The sequence below is a fragment of the Caloenas nicobarica genome, chromosome 15 (assembly GCF_036013445.1).
Source record: "Caloenas nicobarica isolate bCalNic1 chromosome 15, bCalNic1.hap1, whole genome shotgun sequence".
Taxonomy (NCBI): domain Eukaryota; kingdom Metazoa; phylum Chordata; class Aves; order Columbiformes; family Columbidae; genus Caloenas; species Caloenas nicobarica.
The window spans coordinates 14,644,966-14,663,943 of record NC_088259.1 but is presented as its reverse complement, the minus strand read 5'-3'; the positions used below and the strand labels follow the sequence as shown (position 1 = coordinate 14,663,943).

General features: G+C 38.9%; 1 protein-coding gene across 1 annotated transcript; it reads left to right on the top strand.

The window, feature by feature from the left end:
• The first annotated feature begins 782 nt into the window (after nt 1–782).
• On the top strand, nt 783–4,566 carry PFDN4 (prefoldin subunit 4). Its single transcript, XM_065645781.1, has 4 exons — nt 783–862; nt 1,585–1,692; nt 2,742–2,885; nt 3,212–4,566. Exons 1-4 carry the CDS (start codon nt 839–841, stop codon nt 3,341–3,343), a joined length of 408 nt encoding a protein of 135 aa, XP_065501853.1. The 5' UTR covers nt 783–838; the 3' UTR covers nt 3,344–4,566.
• Nucleotides 4,567–18,978: the final 14,412 nt, after the last annotated feature.

Here is an 18,978-nt window from a genome sequence, read left to right as displayed (position 1 = left end):
TACCCAGGGCACCCGAGCATCAGGACCGCGCAGTGCCAGGCCACTCCCCTGCGGCTGGGAAACATTCTGATCACCTGGTTTGTTTTTATTTTGTTTGGTTGGTTGGTTTGGTTTGGTTGGTTGGTTGGTTGTTGGTTTTTGTTTCTTTTTTTCTTTTTTTCTGTGAGAAGCTAAATAGACTTAAGCATGTGGAGGGAATTACACAGCGTAAATGTCAGCTGTCCCTGTGTCTGATTAGAAGCTGCCAACCAGCCTTTTCAGAAAAAAACACTTATTTTTGCTTAAAAAGTCCCTCCTCAGTGATTTGAACTCGAAGGCCTCTTTCATCTCTGCTTCCAGAAAGTGGCTGCTTTGGGCGGGGAAGGCTGGGGACAGCTCGGAGCAGTCCCTGGCCCCGGCCTCAGGCTCCACCGCCCCTTTCTCCCCGCTCAGGGCTCGAACTCCCGGCCCTGGCGCCACGTTCACCCCGCGCAGCCGCCGCCCCGCCCCGGGCGTCCGCCGCGACTTCCGCCACAGCGCACCGGCCCCGTCCCACGGCGCCCCCTGGCGGCAGCGCTGCGGGCCGCAGCCGTCCGTTGGCGGCGGAGGGGCGGAGCCGGCCCGCTTCCCCTTTAAGCAGGACGTACCAAGCGCTGCGGGGGGGGGTTGAGATTTATTGTGTGTGTGTTTCCTGTGGAGCCTTGGGGGAACCCGCCGGACTGGGGGGGTGGTGGAGAGAGGGAGAAACCCTGAGGTGTGCAGAGTTGCTGCTGATGGGCCCTTTTCGTCGCTTTCCCTGGTTTCCCCATGTCCCCAGCTCCTCCTCTGCGGGGTGGCCGAATAGTTCAGTCCTATCAACATGGCCGCCACCATGAAGAAAGCGGTGAGTGTGGTAGGAGGGCACGGTGGCATTTTTTTTCGCCTTTTTTTTTTTTTTTTTTTTTGCTTTTCTCTCCGCCGTGGGTTCCTCAGCTGCTGCCCGGGCCCCTCGCCCGCTGGGATCCGTCGTTTCTCGGTGCTGGCGCGGCCGTGTCGCGGGGTCTCCTTCCCTAGGCCGCTCGGGGTCAGGCCCTACCGAAAATATCCTGGTCGCTTGTCGGTGGATTAAATTTTAGCTTGGATATCAGGAAAAATTTCTTCCCGGAAAGGGTTGTCAGGCTCTGGAACAGGCTGGCCAGGGCAGCGGTGGAGTCACCGTCCCTGGGGAGGTTTAAAAGATGTGTCAATTTGGTTCTTAGGAACATGGTTTAGAGGTGGACTTGGCAGTGTTGGCTTAATGGTTGGAGTCGATCTCGAAGGTGTTTTCCAACCGAAGTGATTCTGTGATCTGGGAGTAGAGGCATCTGGTTCAACTGTCGGCGCTATCAAGGAGACAACCTTTGGCTTTAGGATGCCATGGACAGCTGGTGGTGTAACTGGGGCCTGTGCCCAGCTAAATGTGGGCATTGCTGGTGCCCTTCAGGAGGCGATTTAAGGAATCAAGTGTATAAGCAGAATATAGTTGCTGTAAGACTGTTCTTCAGAAGCTTTGTGGGAATAATCTTAGTGTGAGAGTCAAGTTAGCGTAAGGAATGAAGTTTTCATTTTGACCTCCCTTCCTTCCAGGCTGCAGAAGATGTCAATGTTACTTTTGAAGATCAACAGAAAATTAACAAGTTTGCAAGAAATACTAGCAGGATCACAGAGCTGAAAGAAGAAATAGAAGTGAAAAAGGTATATTTGCTTCATATGTCACTTATTCTTCATTGCCTTGAATTAATTTTCAGCTGTAACACAGAAAATAGGGGCTGTGGGTTACTTTAAGTGATGCTTTGATTCTAATATGAGTTTTCTGGTACTTTGAAAGTAGCCAGAGAATGTTAAAGTGGAAAAAGAAGTCATGAGAAGTAAAGGCCACTAGTACATTTCTGCATGCAGTTCCTAGAAATCATCAGTTGTCATATATGAAGCATTGTCTGTATATAGTGGCTGTTTGTAGTGTTCTTAAAATTTTCTGCCTGAGATTGTTCATATTTATTTCTATTGAACCAGTAAGGCAGTTGTTTGTTGTGTTTTTCTTTCAATTTCTTTGTATGGACAGAGATTGTCATTATGAGCGCAGAGGTTTTGTTGTGCTAGGCAGAAGAGGATACATAATTCTATTTTTCTTTTTTAGTATTAATTCACTTTCCTTCAACATCAGTCATACCATTTCCAAAGAAGCTTTACTGAGTTTTTAAAAAAATGTTAGTAGTGTCACAAAATGTTTTCTGTAATTACTTTGCCTGATATGTATATTGTAAAAATGTTGCATTTTTATGCTGATGTTCCATTGATGACTTAAGGTGCTGTGACTCAAACCAGTCCTACTGTTGCAATGAAGTAATTAACATCTGCTATCTTCTTGTGGTTTGTTGTTTTGTTTTGTTTTTCTTTTTCTGTTCTCTAGCTAAGTTTAAGAATTCCAGTGTAAGAGCATATCAGATATTAGCGAAATTCAAATGTGCTATATTTCCTTTGTCCAGACAGTTAATTATCCTATTAATGAAAGATAATGAGTATTGACTAGAAATTTCTACTGATACAGCTCCATTGAATTTAATGCTTATGGTAAATTACAGCTCTGGAGCTGTTCTGTTGAAGTTGATATGCTGGCGGGTAGGATTTTTCTCAAAATGTGAACTCGTTGAGTTTGTTATTCATCTGATAGCATGACAGTCTATCCATTGAAATAACTTACCTAGTACAAAGTAACTGCCTTTTTTTTATGCCTTGGTAAATAGAAACAACTTCAGAATTTGGAAGATGCTTGTGATGACATCATGATGCTTGATGATGGTGATTCACTTTTGATACCCTACCAAATTGGAGATGTCTTCATCAGTCATTCCCAAGACGAGACACAAGAGATGCTGGAGGAGGCAAAGGTTTGTCTGGGCAAAAGGAGCTCTTTTACTGGCTGCTACAGTGTGATGAGCGTTGGAATGGGATGATCTGTTCATCCTTTGAAGCTTTTGCTTTCTAAAGTTCCTGTTTGATTTATGATTTGAGGATGGGGATGTGCGTGCAGGGTAAGTCGTAACTGGGATGTCAATACACTAAGTCATGCCAGCCTTGGTTTGGCTCTGTAAAAAGTCTTACAGCCTGACTTGGCAAAAGCTTGGCAAACGGATACATCTTCATTGTTTATGTGTTGCTGGCAAACATGACTCAGTTTGCTTTACATAACTAGTTGATGTTTTTTCTTTTGCAGAAAAGTTTACAAGAAGAAATTGAAGTCTTAGAATCCCGAGTGGAATCAATTCAGAGGGTGTTATCTGACCTGAAAGTTCAGCTCTATGCAAAGTTTGGAAATAACATAAATCTTGAGGCTGAGGACAGTTAAAGGTGTTCTAAATACACCATACCACTTTCCCTTGTTTAATTGTTTTGATAACATTGTTCCAATTACATTAAAAAAAACAAAACAAAACAAAACACTTTTTTTTCCCCCACTTTCCCGTCTTGGGTTCCATTTATTTAATGAGAGCTTTCGTATTTTGGTTACTGCAGTTATTTATTTGTTCAGGAAAGCGTTAGCTTCATACTGTTGGTAAAGCATCAAGATTGGAATATTTGCATTGTTTATTAAAATAATAAAGTCAGGCACATCTTGTAGTTTCCTTGGTCTTGTTTTCCGCTTATGAAAATACTTAAGTATAAAAACAATAGAAGTGGGGAATTTTTGATTTTCGCTGTAATGGCTGTTTGATAGAAGTTTGTCTGTAATATATAGGGCATGATTCAGCTGTAATGCTATTCAGCTGATTTTAGCAGCCTTCCTGGAAATACTAAATCTATCCTTTGCCTTCCATCTTAGCTCAGGTAGCACAAACACTGGTAGCTCAGTGCACAGTGTGGCACCAAGTTGATGGAGGAGAACGGAGGGCTTTTTAAAGCTTGTATTGGTATTGGAGAAAAGCTTTTGGACTCACAGCCATATTCAGTCATTTACTACTTAGTATTTGGGAATCACCAAAGATTCTGCAAGTCAGAGTGGTGAGTCTTAACTTCTAATTTTCATGAACATTTTCTAAATCCACGTTTTATACCATATTAATGTCAGAATTGTTCATAGATGATGTTGCCATGTCAGCATCAATCCTTGGAACTACACCTCCATCCCTATGGGGAGCTGATTGTAATTTTTAAATGTGTTAATTTGCTGACTCCTTACATCCTTAAAAAACATATACTGTCTCACTGTAATTCTGCTTTGGGACTTTTGCCTACTTTGACTACATGTATTGTTGCATGGAAATACCTGCTAATTATGACTTTGTTTTTAAAAATTAAATGTTAGCATACTTAATCTTTTTAAGCTATTTTCTTAAACAGTGTGGACAGAGAATTCAGCTGGCCAAATATTAATCTACAGTCATTGTTTTTAATATACTCATCTCATAATCTGATTATTTATATTTTTATAAAGTGATTAATACCTACCTATCTTGTGTCAATTGTGTAGCATCTCTTCTTCAAACAGGGTGAATGTGAAGGAAAAAACCCAAACCCACTCAGTTTCTCTATTATCGATGTAGTTTGACAGGATAGTGATGTTGAACTTTATTTTCAGTACACCTGAGCAGGATCTCACCAGTGCATGATTTTTTATGAATTACAGCATTGTAACTTACATAGTTGTTTGCATAAGTTAATAACGTTGTATATAAGGTTTAGCGAAGCCTTAAGAGAAGAGTGTCTTCAACTGCGAAAATCTGATTCCTCAACATAAGCACTTGTATTACATACAATGTATGTAGGAGTCTCAGAAACTGTGCTAATGTTCTGTCTAGGCCTGGCGTTTCCCAAGTTGATTTTGAGTAGAATTCCAATGGTTCGCATTCTTCTGCTGTTGGACATGTGTACAAATACCCTGGCTATACCTGTACAGATTTCTAACCCGGTTTTTCTCACTGGTTGTGGTTTTAATTCAAGCCTTTTCTTACTTCTTGAGTGAATACTTCAGCTACTCTTAGGTGAATGTGGATGTGGTAGCCATGACAACTCTCCTGCTCTGTCTGCCGCTCGATGCTTGTGGCAAATCAAGTGTGTTGGGCCTTTGGGGAGATCTGTGTGTTCCTCTACATCATTTCTGAGCCCTCCATACAGTTTTCTGTGTTAGGCAGGTACTTGGCACCAAACTACTTAGATCAATTCTGGGTTGACCCAGAGTTATTTTAGGCATTAAAGGGAGAAGATGGCCAGTTATTTGATAGCAGCTGATATGAGTGGTGTGCGCTTAGGTGACTCAGCTCTGCCTTATCCTGCTTTATTAGGTACAGCTCTTAGTCCAAAACTGTCTGAGAGCAAGGTTACAGTCTTAGGAGGTGCTGGTATCCTGAATGTTTTTCTAAATAGCCGAATCATCCATTTGTTATGTTAAACTATCCAATCTATTTATCTTTATAAAGCAAAAAAAACCCTGTAGGAGACTAATTTTTCTACGTGAAAACTGAGGTAGTGATGGAGTTTGACCCATAATGAGAAGCACCAGTAGATGGCACCGAAGAGCTGGGAAGCCCGTTTTGCGGTAATGCCAGGCCTGGGCTGGGAGGGCAAGTGCTGATTTTGGTAACGTGAGACTTCGTGATGATCACATTCTCATTAGTTGGTTGGTAACACTTTAAAATTCACTCCGAAGTGACTGCCGTGCCAGCTCTGCTGTTCTGAGCATATTCACAGCTGTGCAGACTGCAGGTATTTAAAATGATTTTAATTTCCAGATAGGCCATAGTATGGATGTGGCTTCATCACGGAAAAGAAGGCGGCAGCTGGAAAGGTTTAACTGCGATTCCAGTGGCAGCTGTAAAGCTGATGAGAGCCTTAGTTCAGTAGAGCACCCTAAAGGGGAAATGCTGGTGAGGTGTGGAGAGCCTTTTTTTCACATGTAATGCCCGGTTTCCTTGTATGGTTTGGGCAGTTGTGTTTGCAAGTCAGGCAAGTAATTATCCAACAAACTTTTTCAGATTAGACTCTGGATCTTTGTAGTTTACCGAACATGCTGCTGTCCCAGGCTGGTATTCGATATTTCTATATATGTGAAATAGAACATGCGGAAACTCCTCTTTGTTCTTAATTTGTCATTGTAGAAGTTAATTTGTAGATCGTCCATCAGTTGCTTGCAAGTATTTAACGGAGTTGTAGTTTTTCCCTTTAGTAACCTTTCTTCTCCCTTGTGAATATATGCAACTGTTTTTCAGTTGAAATTTATTCCATTTAGCACTCCGTCTTCTAAGTACTTTTTATTTTTGGTGGATCGGAAATTTCTGTTATCTCTAATAATGTTTGCCTTGCAGTTATCTTGTTCAGATACAGAAAACTTGATCCTCTGTACATGTCATGAATAATTTGGCTGCACTTGACAATATACATTTTTTAATATCGTTGTCAGAATGCAAATAGTTTACTGTCATTTTCTGTATTGTCAGGGGAGTGACATTTGTAAAGCACTGAAATGCACCATAAAAGTGCTGAGGGTTATTTTAGTCTAAGGACTTCATTTAGAGCATTGGGCCAAGGATCTCTTATGATCTCTTAGTGAGTGAATTAGCTGTTCAGCTCCATCTTTGTATCAAAATATGGTTTCCATACTGTTTTTGTTTTGCAAGTCATAGAGCCACCAGCGTCAGACTTTTCACTTGGTTGGAGCAACTAAAGCAGGTAAACTAGTTAAAATGCAGCCAGTGAAATGTAGGTCATTTCAGTGTGTGATGTCAAGGAGACTTAACCTACCAGTTTTTCAAAGTAGCCTGATAAAAACCTCTGTAAAACACAGAAGGACACAATTATTATATTTTCAGGGGCTTGTTTGTGATTCTGTATCTTGTGAGCTGATGGAAAAATGTTTTCCACATGATGATCTTTAGCATAACCTTCTCCAGTGGAACCTTTATTATTGCTCATTGCTTTTGTATAGAAGGTCCTCAGATACTATTACACTCCATAATAGAAATGTGGTTGATAATTATTCAATAATTATAGGAAGTGGTGTGTAGCCGAAGTACAGAGAATAGTATTAACTATCACTTCAAGGAGCAAAAAGAGATTGCTGAACATAAAGCCGTATTTTCTGTAGAAGCAAAGGAATTAAGGAGTTTGGTTTGTATGACAGTGGTTCAAATACGGAAGGAGGAAGAAAGGTGAATATATAGAGAGGCATGATAAGGCCTGGCAAATTATTTACAACCAAGTTTGTCCTTATATTGATTGTATGAGTCATACGGAAAACCAAATTATTTTGTAATTAAAAGTTAGGTGCTGATTGGACTGCACAGAACACAGTGCACCAAACACAGGCATCAATGGCTGTGAAGGATTTCCCTCAGGAAGACATGAAACAGATTTATGGTTAATGGGGATTGCATGCAGCTGTTAAAGAGTTGTAATAAAAATAATTGTAAACCCGCACAGAACATCAGCCATTTACTGCAGATTTACAAAAACCACTTGTTTGCCGTTGCTCTCCAAAGCTGGTTAGAATACTGTGACTTTGATCTCAGTTGATAAACTGCAAGTATTGGTAGGTGACTTTCTATCCTGGGGCTAGCAACCCCGCCCTGGGGATGCTGCATGTGGGGTGCAGGGTTATAACGCAGGTCTGGTCTGGCATTGTCGCCACTTGCACAGGGGACAGGAGAGAGAAGGTGTAACTTGATGTTGAAATGCAGGCTTGGCCATTGCTACACTTAGCGGTTTCCTTAAGCTATTAGGATTGTGTATACAAGACTTACAGTGCTCTGGCAAAGTGACTGCTTTTTAAAAATTATAGTTGAAATCTCTACTTTCTATTAGGTATCTGGATAGATGTGTGAATTCAATGGGTCTGATTGGTAAGGGCCAGTCACGGTACAACAATAACCTACAGCACACAAGTGTAAAACCTACTACCTTTGGGTTTACCTGTGCAGTCACTTCTCTGACACCTCCTTATTGCAGGTACAAAGTACCATGGGATGAAGAACTGGATATATGAAACTGTGTGTAGACAAGTGTGGGTTGGTTGGTTGTGGGCTTTTTGTTTTCTTTTTGGTTTTTAAGTTCTTGAAGAAACAGCAACTAGAGGGCACAAAGTACAACTTCATAGTCAGCTTTGCATTGGATACAGTAGCTGTCAGATCTCAACAAAGTTCAAAAAACCCCTGTATTTTACATATATGGTAGTGTTACTTTCTACTGTGGTAGCTTCCTTTATCTCAACATTGAACTTTCTTGCTGCTTTTAATGCTCACCAACCAGTATTTTGCATTTCAGCAACACGTTACTATAAGGGACACTCGGTGCTTGCATTTTGTACATCTAGCTTGGGCTTTGTATGCTTTCACTTGTCCAGACAACAGACTGCTGAGTGTTTATGATGCTGTTTGGTGACATCAGCACATGAATTTCACATCAGGTTGACTTTTATTTATTGGCACTGGTTAGAGCTGCTTGACGCATAATTTTATTGCCATTATAGTTGATACGACAAACATCTAATAAAACAAAATTGCATTTCATTTTATATCAAAGCAAAGATTCATTTAATATCATGAAGTTTCAATGGATGCCTGTTGCTATGACAACATGCAGTAACTTTGTGGTTAGCATAGGAATTATCTCAAGAATTTCCTGAGTTTCATGTCAAATATGAATAGCTTGCAAGCTTTCTTTATACTAAACAGGACGTGTGGGAGACAGATCACAGGCTCTTTCCCTCTGCTTTTTTAAATGCTGGTTTCAATTCCCTCTTATTTCAAAGGTGAAGTTCCTCTTGATGTCAAAGTTGTTACAAAAGTTAGGAAATTTTTCAGAGTAATTTGTCTGTAACCTGCTATTTTCATTTGTTCTCTGTACTGCAATGGAGAATAGAAAGTTTGCTTTTTATTCCACAGTGGATCTGATGCATTGATTAATGAGCTTGGGCTTGGCTGTATTTCACACACTTCCTAGCACGCTGAAGAATAGGCATTTGGGCTCTTACTTTTCTCTGCTTACATGTAGCTTCATGTTGAAATGTTTATATTTCAATTAATGGAGGTGTAGAGATGCTAAGATAATGAACTCCATTCGCAAATTGGAAAAACAAATTAATTGTACAATTAAAATAATGTAAAATCAAATAGATTAATTCAGAGCCAAAAGGAATCAGCTTCCCTTAGCCATGATGAATTCTGAAAGGAGCAAATAAGTTACATTTATAGAGAATCTCTTTTCTGAAAAATCTCAGCTATTTCCAGTGACTACCTCACCATTAATGTGTACATCTAAGTTCATCCTATATTATTTTTCAAATAAGGCCACAGATTTGATCGTTATGCATCAGTGTACCATTCACACCTACCTGAAGTGTGTGAACCAAATTGTGTCACATTCTATTCTGTTAATCATCACAATGAAAGGAGAATGTTCTAGTTCAGCTTCGAAAATGCTGCTGTCTCGGTGTCTTGGTTGTGAAATAGAACTGAATTAATGAGCTATAGTAGTCTGCATAATTATACAGGAACAATTTATTTAAGGCACAAAGCAAAGATGGAAATTTGCAAAAACTCAAAAAAAAAGAATTTCCATTTCACAGCTGTTATGGTTCATTTGGAAGAAATGGAGTAAGAAAGATCTAAGAACCAACTCGCAGCTTGCTGTGAAAAAGTGGCACCAGCAATGTTTGAAATGGCTCTACTGTACTTTAGAGACAACAGAAATGCAGCAGGGTTTTCTCTTCACAGTGCATTAATGAGTTCCATTCTCGCTGTTCCTAAAGGGGTTCTGAGCACAATGGAAGAACAAGCGGTGCTTTGGAAAAACACCTTAACTTCATTTTTATGTATACTTGTGCAGATTTCCTGAATTCATTGCTGTTGCATTTGTACAACATCACTGTGTGTGGATTTGGGGGTGGAAATGCAATGAGAAAAAAAGTTTCATTTTTGTTTTCCATGTTGTCTTTTGGGATTTTATATTGGCGTTAGTACCTCCAGTAAAAGTCATTGAATTTCATAGCAGTGGGATTTTCTCCCACACAAAGCAAGCTGTGGCATGCCCTCTAAATCTTCTTTTACTCAGATGTGGAATTTGACAGAGTTTATAGGGAATATTGTAATTGCAGTTGGGAACAAGAAGAGACGATACCTTCCCAGCCTGAAACAGCTTTGCCGATGACCTTGCCCATCACACCAATAGCAGTGCGGGAACAGAAAATCCTCAACGATTTGCCCACTCTTCCCCAGGGTTAATATTTCAGTTTTGTTGAAGAACAAGAGTTGACCCTTGTCTGCTAAACCATTTCTGAGTGCCCCAGACGCATTAGGCTAGAGGAAGGAAGTGAATTAAACATAAACTTTACCACTATCTGTAATGCGGTGAATGTAAGACCAGGCATGCAAAGATCTCTATCGTAGTAGAAGCAGATGTCCTCAACTCAAAAGTCTGCAAAAGTTGGATGTGATTTGCGTTAAGCAGATAGTTCGCTTTTTTCCTAGGCATGGTATTAAAATTGACTCAAAATTAGTACCAAAGCCAAATCCTGATTTAGAACAAAAAGTGGTAATTGGTCTTATCTCTTAAGAGAACAGCCAAAAGCAGAAATTGAAAAAAAAGTGACTTGCCTGTGTACACATTTTTAATGTCTCTGCAATGTAAGTTTCAAGATTCTGTTATTATTTTTCGCAAATGGAAAATCTGAGAAAACACGTCATTATTAATATTTTCTTCCTTGTGGCTTTAAAAGGGGTACAATCAATAGGCAAGGCGGCGTTACTGAGAGAAGAAAGGACACAGCCGTTTTATAAAGAATAATGAGATTAAAAATACAGCCGAGCCTACAACTGTTCCTTCCTTGGTTATTGATACTGAGCTTTATTAGAGCATTTAACAGCTTGGAAGGGATTATAGTTGTAGTACTGGCTACCATGGAAATGCCACTTCAAATGATAAACCCCTTGGAGTGACACTGGTATTTCAGAGGATATCGCAAGTAATTATTCAGGTGAAGAAGTGAATTTTTAGTAGCTCTTTGGAACCGATTTCTTTATTCTCCCCTGCCTCCTTTTCTCCTGCCTTTTAAAACGAGCTAATCTTATTTCATCTCCCCTCTCTGTGAAGCAGGTATTTGGAATGCTTATCTCGGCTTTCCAAGGCAGTTCACAGTACAGTGATTGCAGCTAAAAACACACCTATCCCTAGTGCCTGCAAAATGTTAAAACACTAAAGAATGTTTGTTCTTAGTCCCTAAGGAGAAGAAAATGCTTTAACTGCTGTAAGAGTATGAGTGGAACAGAGCCAGACAGCTGTGATGTCCAGTCCGTTGCAGCTGAAGACATAAAGTGCTTGTAGTTGTCCTGGTTTCAACTAACCTTTTGTGGGGACTGAGAAAAGCTGGATTTTGAACATGAAAGTATATTTGGAAGAGCTGGAGAATTTGACGCTTGTTATTTTAGCCAGAGCCTGCTCTGTACAGCAGTCATTAAAAAAAGCAGTGAGGTAAAGACACGCTGACATTTATACATTAATCCCTTTGGTTTACTTTTCAGAGGAGGTTCAAATTGTGTTATTGTATCTGAACTAGGTCACAAAAGTTGAAGACAGACAAGTCTTCTGGCACACAGAGCGTATCCTATTGAGTACAATGCAATTTATAAACTGAGAGAACTTTAAGCTCCATAATTCTGCTGGAATTCTTTAGAGATTGCGTGCATTATCCTCAGATAATCATAAAAAGACCGTCTTTTGCATAAAGATCCAATCAGTGCTAGAAGCTTCACTAAACCAAAGTATTTATACTTTGCGTCCCAGGGACATCACAGCAACTGTCCAGGCATTTTGTGAAGCTACATACTAACGTCCTCCAAACCAGGAATTAGCCATGAAAAAGTAATTTTCAGGCCAGAATTGCAGTTAAGAAAAATAATCTAACTCCTTCGGAGGTATCTATTTTATAGTAATTGCATTGGGTAACTTAGAATTGAAATCTGTGTGTTTAAGTGGAAGGGGTAAATCGTACCAGAGGGGCTTCCTTCCTTCCTTTCTGTTGTTAAACAGAGTCCGCTTGCAGATTGTGTAAGCGGAGACTGAGAATTCACCATTGTACAGATTTTGGAAAATTAAATAATGGAAATGAAAATCGTCACGGAAGAACTAATAATTCCTCCGTTGCCAGTGCAATGAAACCAAGACTTGAAACATAAATAAGACCTTGAGCTCCTTGAAGTCTCTTACGTCCTCAGCAGAGGATAAATTCTGGCCATTTAACCAGGAACAGGGGTGGGTTTATTCTGAAACGTCAGCAAGAGTTTTGCCTGGCATGTACTGACGTAGCTTTCTGGACAGTTTACCCACAAAGGATTCAAAAACGTTGCAAATACTCTTCTCGGCACATAAAGTAGTTTTGGTATATTCAGATTGGCCATTTCAATGGAGACTACATAGGATGACAGAAAACTTTAACTTACCTTTTCACTCACAGTAAATACAGAATTATGTGCCGTTTTAATACACTTGACACAGATGAAGAAAAGCTGCCCTGTGCAATAAGTTACTAGAACTGAATAAATATTTCTTGATGAGCAGTTTATTCAAACACAATGTTTCCCATTCTATTTGCAAATTGGCCAAAAATAGAGTGACTTTTTAATTTGATCTATTATTCAAGAAATTCCCAAAATAATTCTTGGTCTCCAATGCTCCCATATCAGCTTCATTAAAAATAGGAGAGATTTATAAAGCAACCCATTTAATTGCACACAAATCTCACGCCATGGATCTTGTTTGAATGATAGGGACATGGTTCAGTGGTGGACTTGGCAGTGTTAGGTTAACCGTTGGACTCAATCTTAGAAGGTCTTTTCCAACCTAAACGATTCTGTGATAGCAACCATTACGTTCATTAGAATGAGGGATTTAGTTAAAATGACTTTGCTTTTTCATCTGACATTTGATTTTTGTCTAGGCAGCTCTGTATTTGCTTTGGATTTGCTTCTTTTCTTATATCTACTGGTATTCCTGAAAATAAACTCATTCACAGTGGCAGCCTCCAGAGGAGCACCACCAAATTCTCTGAGATAAGAGTATTACGAGTGGAAGGATTACAACAAATTCCCAGTGAGACCTCAGCATGTACTATCAACTGAGTCAGTCCAACTCTTACTGTTGACTTCATCTTTTAAGGCATAAGCCAACCGTTAACACAGGAGAGAGAAAATTTCTCGCTAGATGGAGAATTTCAAAGCCATTGACTGAAGATTTTCTTATATTTTACATAAAAATCGTAAGAATCACTCTTCTGATTGAGGAAGTCAGGGCAACAGTTCTCCAGACTGAGGGGCCACAAGGCACAAGGCATTTCAGGACAGACTCACTACAACCGTAACTATTCATTTTGATTGGATGCTGTGAGAATATATTTAAAAAAAAAAAGCTTAATTTCTCATTTTTTTAACATTTAGCCAAAATCTGTATGCTCTTGAAAATTTTTAATATGTTTTAATTTTTTTTAATGCAGTTTGTGTTCAGTTCTTTTTCACCTCCTCAGATTAGCTAGATGTTTTTACTTATGCATCTCGACTATTGCAACGGTGCATTAGTCAACGTTTTCAGAGCTTTGTAAAGCATCCTGTAGGTGTCAAGATTTTAAATAATCTCTCAGATAGCATTAATCGCTATATTGAATAGGCTTTCAATTAGAATGCCAATTAAAATGGATTTGTTTTAAAGAAACAGACATCTTTTTAATTACAGTGTGCGCATTCAGACTTGTACTTACTTGCAGCAAGATTGCTGAAATGCTGTCTTTATTCCTAGATGCACAAGGACGAAGCTTTTACTCAATTCTCTGCAATTAAGATGAAGTAGGAACATTATCTCAGCAGGTGCAGAATAGCTCAGAAGCCCATATTCAGTTTTACTTCCCTTCCCATCAGGCTCTCAGATCTCACTTGCAAGTTCTGTCTGTATTTTCTTTTACCTTAGAACATGCTATGCTGTTATTAAAAGGTGGTTGGACTTGATTGATAAAAGGTGATTGATGTTTTAGGTTTTTTGGTCCATTTGTAAAGCAGCATATCGAGTCTTAATGTGTCACCTATCAGCACTGTAAATCTCATGCTTGTAGATATTCTGATGTCAAGGTGAGCTGCAGTCTTTGAAGTCTTAATACAATAATCCCCTTAGCAGGCAAAGGAAAGGTTTTCAAGATATCAGTTTCCTGATCACTGGCGTGATCTGAAGTATCCTGTAAAAACGGTTAACTATCTTCTCAAAAACACAGGAGAATGAGTTTGTCAACTGAGCCAGGATAACTGTGCGTGGCATTTTGCAACAGCAAAACAAGTCATTAGCTTAAACCTCCACAAAGCTTTCGCCATCAGTCATTCACATTAAAAACCACTTAACTTCAGGTTAGTCTTCGTGCTCCTCAGTGTTAATATTCTCTTATTCCTTTAGAAAATAGTGCCTAAACATTGAGTTCATAGGTTCTTAGAACAATGCACATTATGGCATTATGTATAGTAATTGTAAAGATAGTCCATTCCCACGTGAGTATTGAAGTACCTCTTTTCTATAAGATCTGATGTGAGAAAGTTCACGATTGAAGTAATTTTAAAGCGGAATGTGGCAAATGCCTGAACTGTGTGCCGTATGCAAAATGGAACAGAATAAGCTTTTCAACTACTTCTATAATTGAAGTAAATAAGGTTAAAATAAACCCAGAGTGGAAAATAAATTGAGCTGAAAATATGATTACACCTAACTTTTATGGCCTTCATGTCGTTCTGCATTTACAGCATAGTTCCTCCTTGGCACAACTGCAAACATTTTGTTTTTATCTGGTCATTGATTCCTCTATCCTAAGGAACAACTTTATCCTTGAGGATCACGAAGAACATGAATGTCCAGCCCCTCTCCATGATACATGTTGCACTTTCAGGGAGAAGCTGCCTTTGAATGTTTTCTCCTCACTGCTGTTATATTCTTGGCACACACTCTAAATTTTAGCAAAAAGATAGACCTAGTCTTGTGAGTCATTTTCTTGATTGATCTAATTTACCTTGAAGGTTAATGTATTCTAAACTAATTCAGAGATTAATAACCACTTAAAGATATATGAAAGACATTTAACTGTATACCAGATGGGTGTTATAACCTAGTTTATTATCTCTTCAATGACTTTGGGAGTTCATTTGATGAGATTTAAGAGTTATTTGATTGTTTGATACACAGCATGACAGGCAGAAATCAAAAGGTGTTTTCAGAGCTCACTAGTTAATCCTATTTGCGTATACTGCATAATTCAAGTAAAACATTTATGTTCAAGGTGATAATTCATGTGTTTTTTGTTTTTTTTTTCTTTATGACATTCATTAAAACTCTTTCGGTGATTAAATAATTATTTGGACCAAAACAGTGCTGGACTTGTCCATTCTCCAGCCTGCTTTTGACTTCTAGGGCAGCAGAATTGGTGATGCTGCTCTTCCTCTTTTTTTGCAAGACTACACCAGAATACACTAGAATGTGTTCTTGAGAATAATGCAGTCCAGTACATGCTATTTGACTCATGATGTAGCTTCAAATGCAGAAGAGATGTGAAGTATTTGTCAGAAAAGCATAGAACAGCATATCTGTCCTACTTCTTATCAGTGAATTTGACCAAAGCATTTAACACTGTCGAGACCTGGACTTTCACAGTGACCTGCAAGTTAGGTTCTCCAAGAAAAAAACCTGAAGCACTTGTAAAATTCCTTCAGGAGCCTTGGGGCTTTAGCATGTCCCACGAGGGTGGAGATCGTTTCTCAAGAATGCAACCAGAGACAGAATCAGATGCAAGCCTGGGAAGCATCCACAGCCAGTTAAGATGAGTAGTTGTGACAGTACCATGAGATTGTTCGGTGACAGAAAGCCTGGCAGGTGGTGTAAGCTGATCCGTGTATGGGCCAGCACTGCTTCGCGAACACAGTTGAACAGACTATGAAGTTTTACAAGCACTGAATGACATTGATTTGCTGATAACTGCCCCACAGAAGCAAGCACGTACACAAGAAGTCATTAAACTGGTTGTAAGCTTGGTTTGAGAGGTATGCACTTGCAATAAACTTGGGGAAAAGGACATTATGCTTGTCATTTTGTATCACAGCCTGTCATTAGTCATTATAATTCACAACATATGTTAGCCATGAACATTTTTGCTATTTTGGAAATACATTATTGGAGTGTGTTCTCTTGGACAAAGAACTGTCAGATATCATTACCACAGCCTGTCCATCTTTTGTGAGGTTTTTTTTAAGAAATAAACCTTAGAAGCAATACGATATCAGTCTCTAGATTAAATTAAAGGTCTGCAAAGTGGATACTTTTTCTCATTTTCTATGCAAGAAGGCATACATTTGCTACCAATAATGCATACAGCTCAGGAGAGATTTCATCTGCTTATCACACTGCATTGTAGGTAGAAAGAAGTTTTATTTTAAATCATTTTAGAGCATAACAGTCTTCCAGGGAGATGAAACCGTGATCGTTACTGCACACTTCACTGGGCTGGTCTTATATCTGGAATGGAAGACAACAGTTTTAGAAGATTGCCAAGTCAGATATTATTTGGTGAACTGAAACATGGAGTTTGTCAGCAGGGCAGTCAGATGAAAATATCCAAGGAAATACTGAAGCACAACCTCAAGCAACACGACATTGATACCAACACAGCTGGGAATTATTGATAACGGAGAGGACATGCTGGTGTTGGCAGCTCATGTTGGGATGGTTTGATCTGAGCGGTAACGTGTAGCTGATATCAAAGCAAACGGCACTGAAAACTGACAGGTTCACAAGGCAGAGGTTCCAACATCTTCTGATTTTATTTACATCTGATCACGGAAAGGAAAGAATGCCATCCAGAGGCTGGACTCTTCAGGATTTGATGTCCCACGATGCCATACAACAGTGCATAGTCTGTGGTTCAAAAGTACTTCTTGCTCTAATGCTATTGATTACCGCAGCATCTCATGATGCAACAAAACACTAAACGATGCTTATCATAGAAGAGCGGTCCCTTCAGATGCCACCTCTGAAGCCCAAAGCAAAACTCACATCTTAACAACTTCTAATTTTTTTAGTTTTACTGTAATCCAGCATTGCTCTGCTTCTCTTTGCTTTTGTGCTGTTATTTTGAATACTAATAGCTGTAATGATCAGAATATCAAAACATCAGTAGTTTCTGCTTCCAGTTCATAAACAAACATGGTTTTTGTTGTCAAAAACATCTTGGTTTATCATTTTTATTATTCCCGGTACTATCAATTTGGTTTCGATGGCAGTTAACCTAGAAGCAGTCGAATCAATTTTCTGAGCATAGACCGTAGAATTTAACTGGATACAAAAGCAAACTTATTCCTGCTGTCAGAAACAGGATTAGATTGTGTCTTTCATCCTGTCATTGGTCAGCCTCCAGATTGGTTTAATACTTTTGGATTCTTTATAAAAAACATTTGAAGATTTTATGAAAAAAATCACTTTTCAGTGAGAAAAGGGCAACTTTTTGTGAAAAAGTGAGATCTATTTTTGCCCAGTTTAACAATGTGATAGTAGCTGGCAGCATAATTATGAAATCAGCGTATAACTTGTTAGGCATTACGGACCTAACAAAAAGACTTCCACGGTATTAAGAAATGTCAGTAACAAATGTGTTACAGTAACGCATGTAGTAAGACTTTCTCTAATTAGTCTGTGGACTTTGGTTCAAAATTGCAGTTCTGACATTTCAGCCTTAACACTGAACATTCTTGACTATCTTAGCTTCTAGTTTAAGTTCATTATTTCAAAAACTTTGTAACATTTATTTTCTTGGTGACTGTAGTTATTTAGCAAGTTCATTGATAGTCTTGAAGTGTTAGGTTCAGAGAGCCTGTAGATAGGATTGATTTTCTGTTGGAGGCCAAGTATTTGAATTACCATGTTAAAAACCTGTCTCTCTCTTCAAATACAGAATACTTTTTATGTGGGTTTGTGTGTGTGCAGGGCTTTCAAAAAAGAAAAACAAGCCATCTACACAAAACTCTATGTCCATCACTTGAGTTGGCTGTACATCCCTTAGTCAATTTAGAATTGTAGATAAACGATTTAGATATTTAGTTATAGTAAACACATAGCATTTAGCAGCATGAAGGTGATATTTACAGAGATCTCATATTTCACCATTTGTGCTGATTGGTTGAAAAACACGTCTAACATTTTCTGTAGACTAGAAAATGACCGCTTTTCATCTTCCCTGTTTGATTTGCTTTGGTATCTATGTCCATTGCATTTCTGTCTGTCTAACTTACCAGAGTGATTCTGTAATTCCTGTGATTAAATGTGCAATTAAGGCTTAAGAACTATTAGCACAAGGGATTTTGAAATGAGGATGAGACTCTAACATTGACATCAAATTTAAATGTCAGCACCACTGGAACAGGAGTGGGACTTTGATCTCTCAGTGAAGAGCTGGGGAGCTCTGCCATGCAAATCGCTAACGGGTATAAAACACGATGAGCCATCAGGACTCAATGTACCCAGCAGCAGCACTTAGCAGACCTGTAATGGATTTACCCATGGCAATTTTTTGAATTACATGTATGCTGACGGCATACAAATGACACAGAGCAAATTATATTATTTTGACTTGTTTATCAACTTGTCATCATAACCCTTTCGGTTTTTTTTTTTTTTTCAGTGCAGCATTGTAAATCTGACTCATGCAGAGAAAGCCACAAAGATGCACTGGCCTGTCTAGATTTCCAGCAATGTTATTATGAGAAATACATTAATTTGTCTGTATGGAAAGGATTTAAAGGTTGTTGCATTCATTTGTTACCAGAGACTGAGCACTTAATCACAAAGACTTGGTTCAGCAAGAAAATGATCTCTTCTTCTCAAGTCCATTAACAGTACTTTTACAGAGTCTTGAGAAATATAAATATTGGAGGATATTAATGAAAATGACATCTATACCTGATGTATTGGTGCCCAAAAATGTGATTA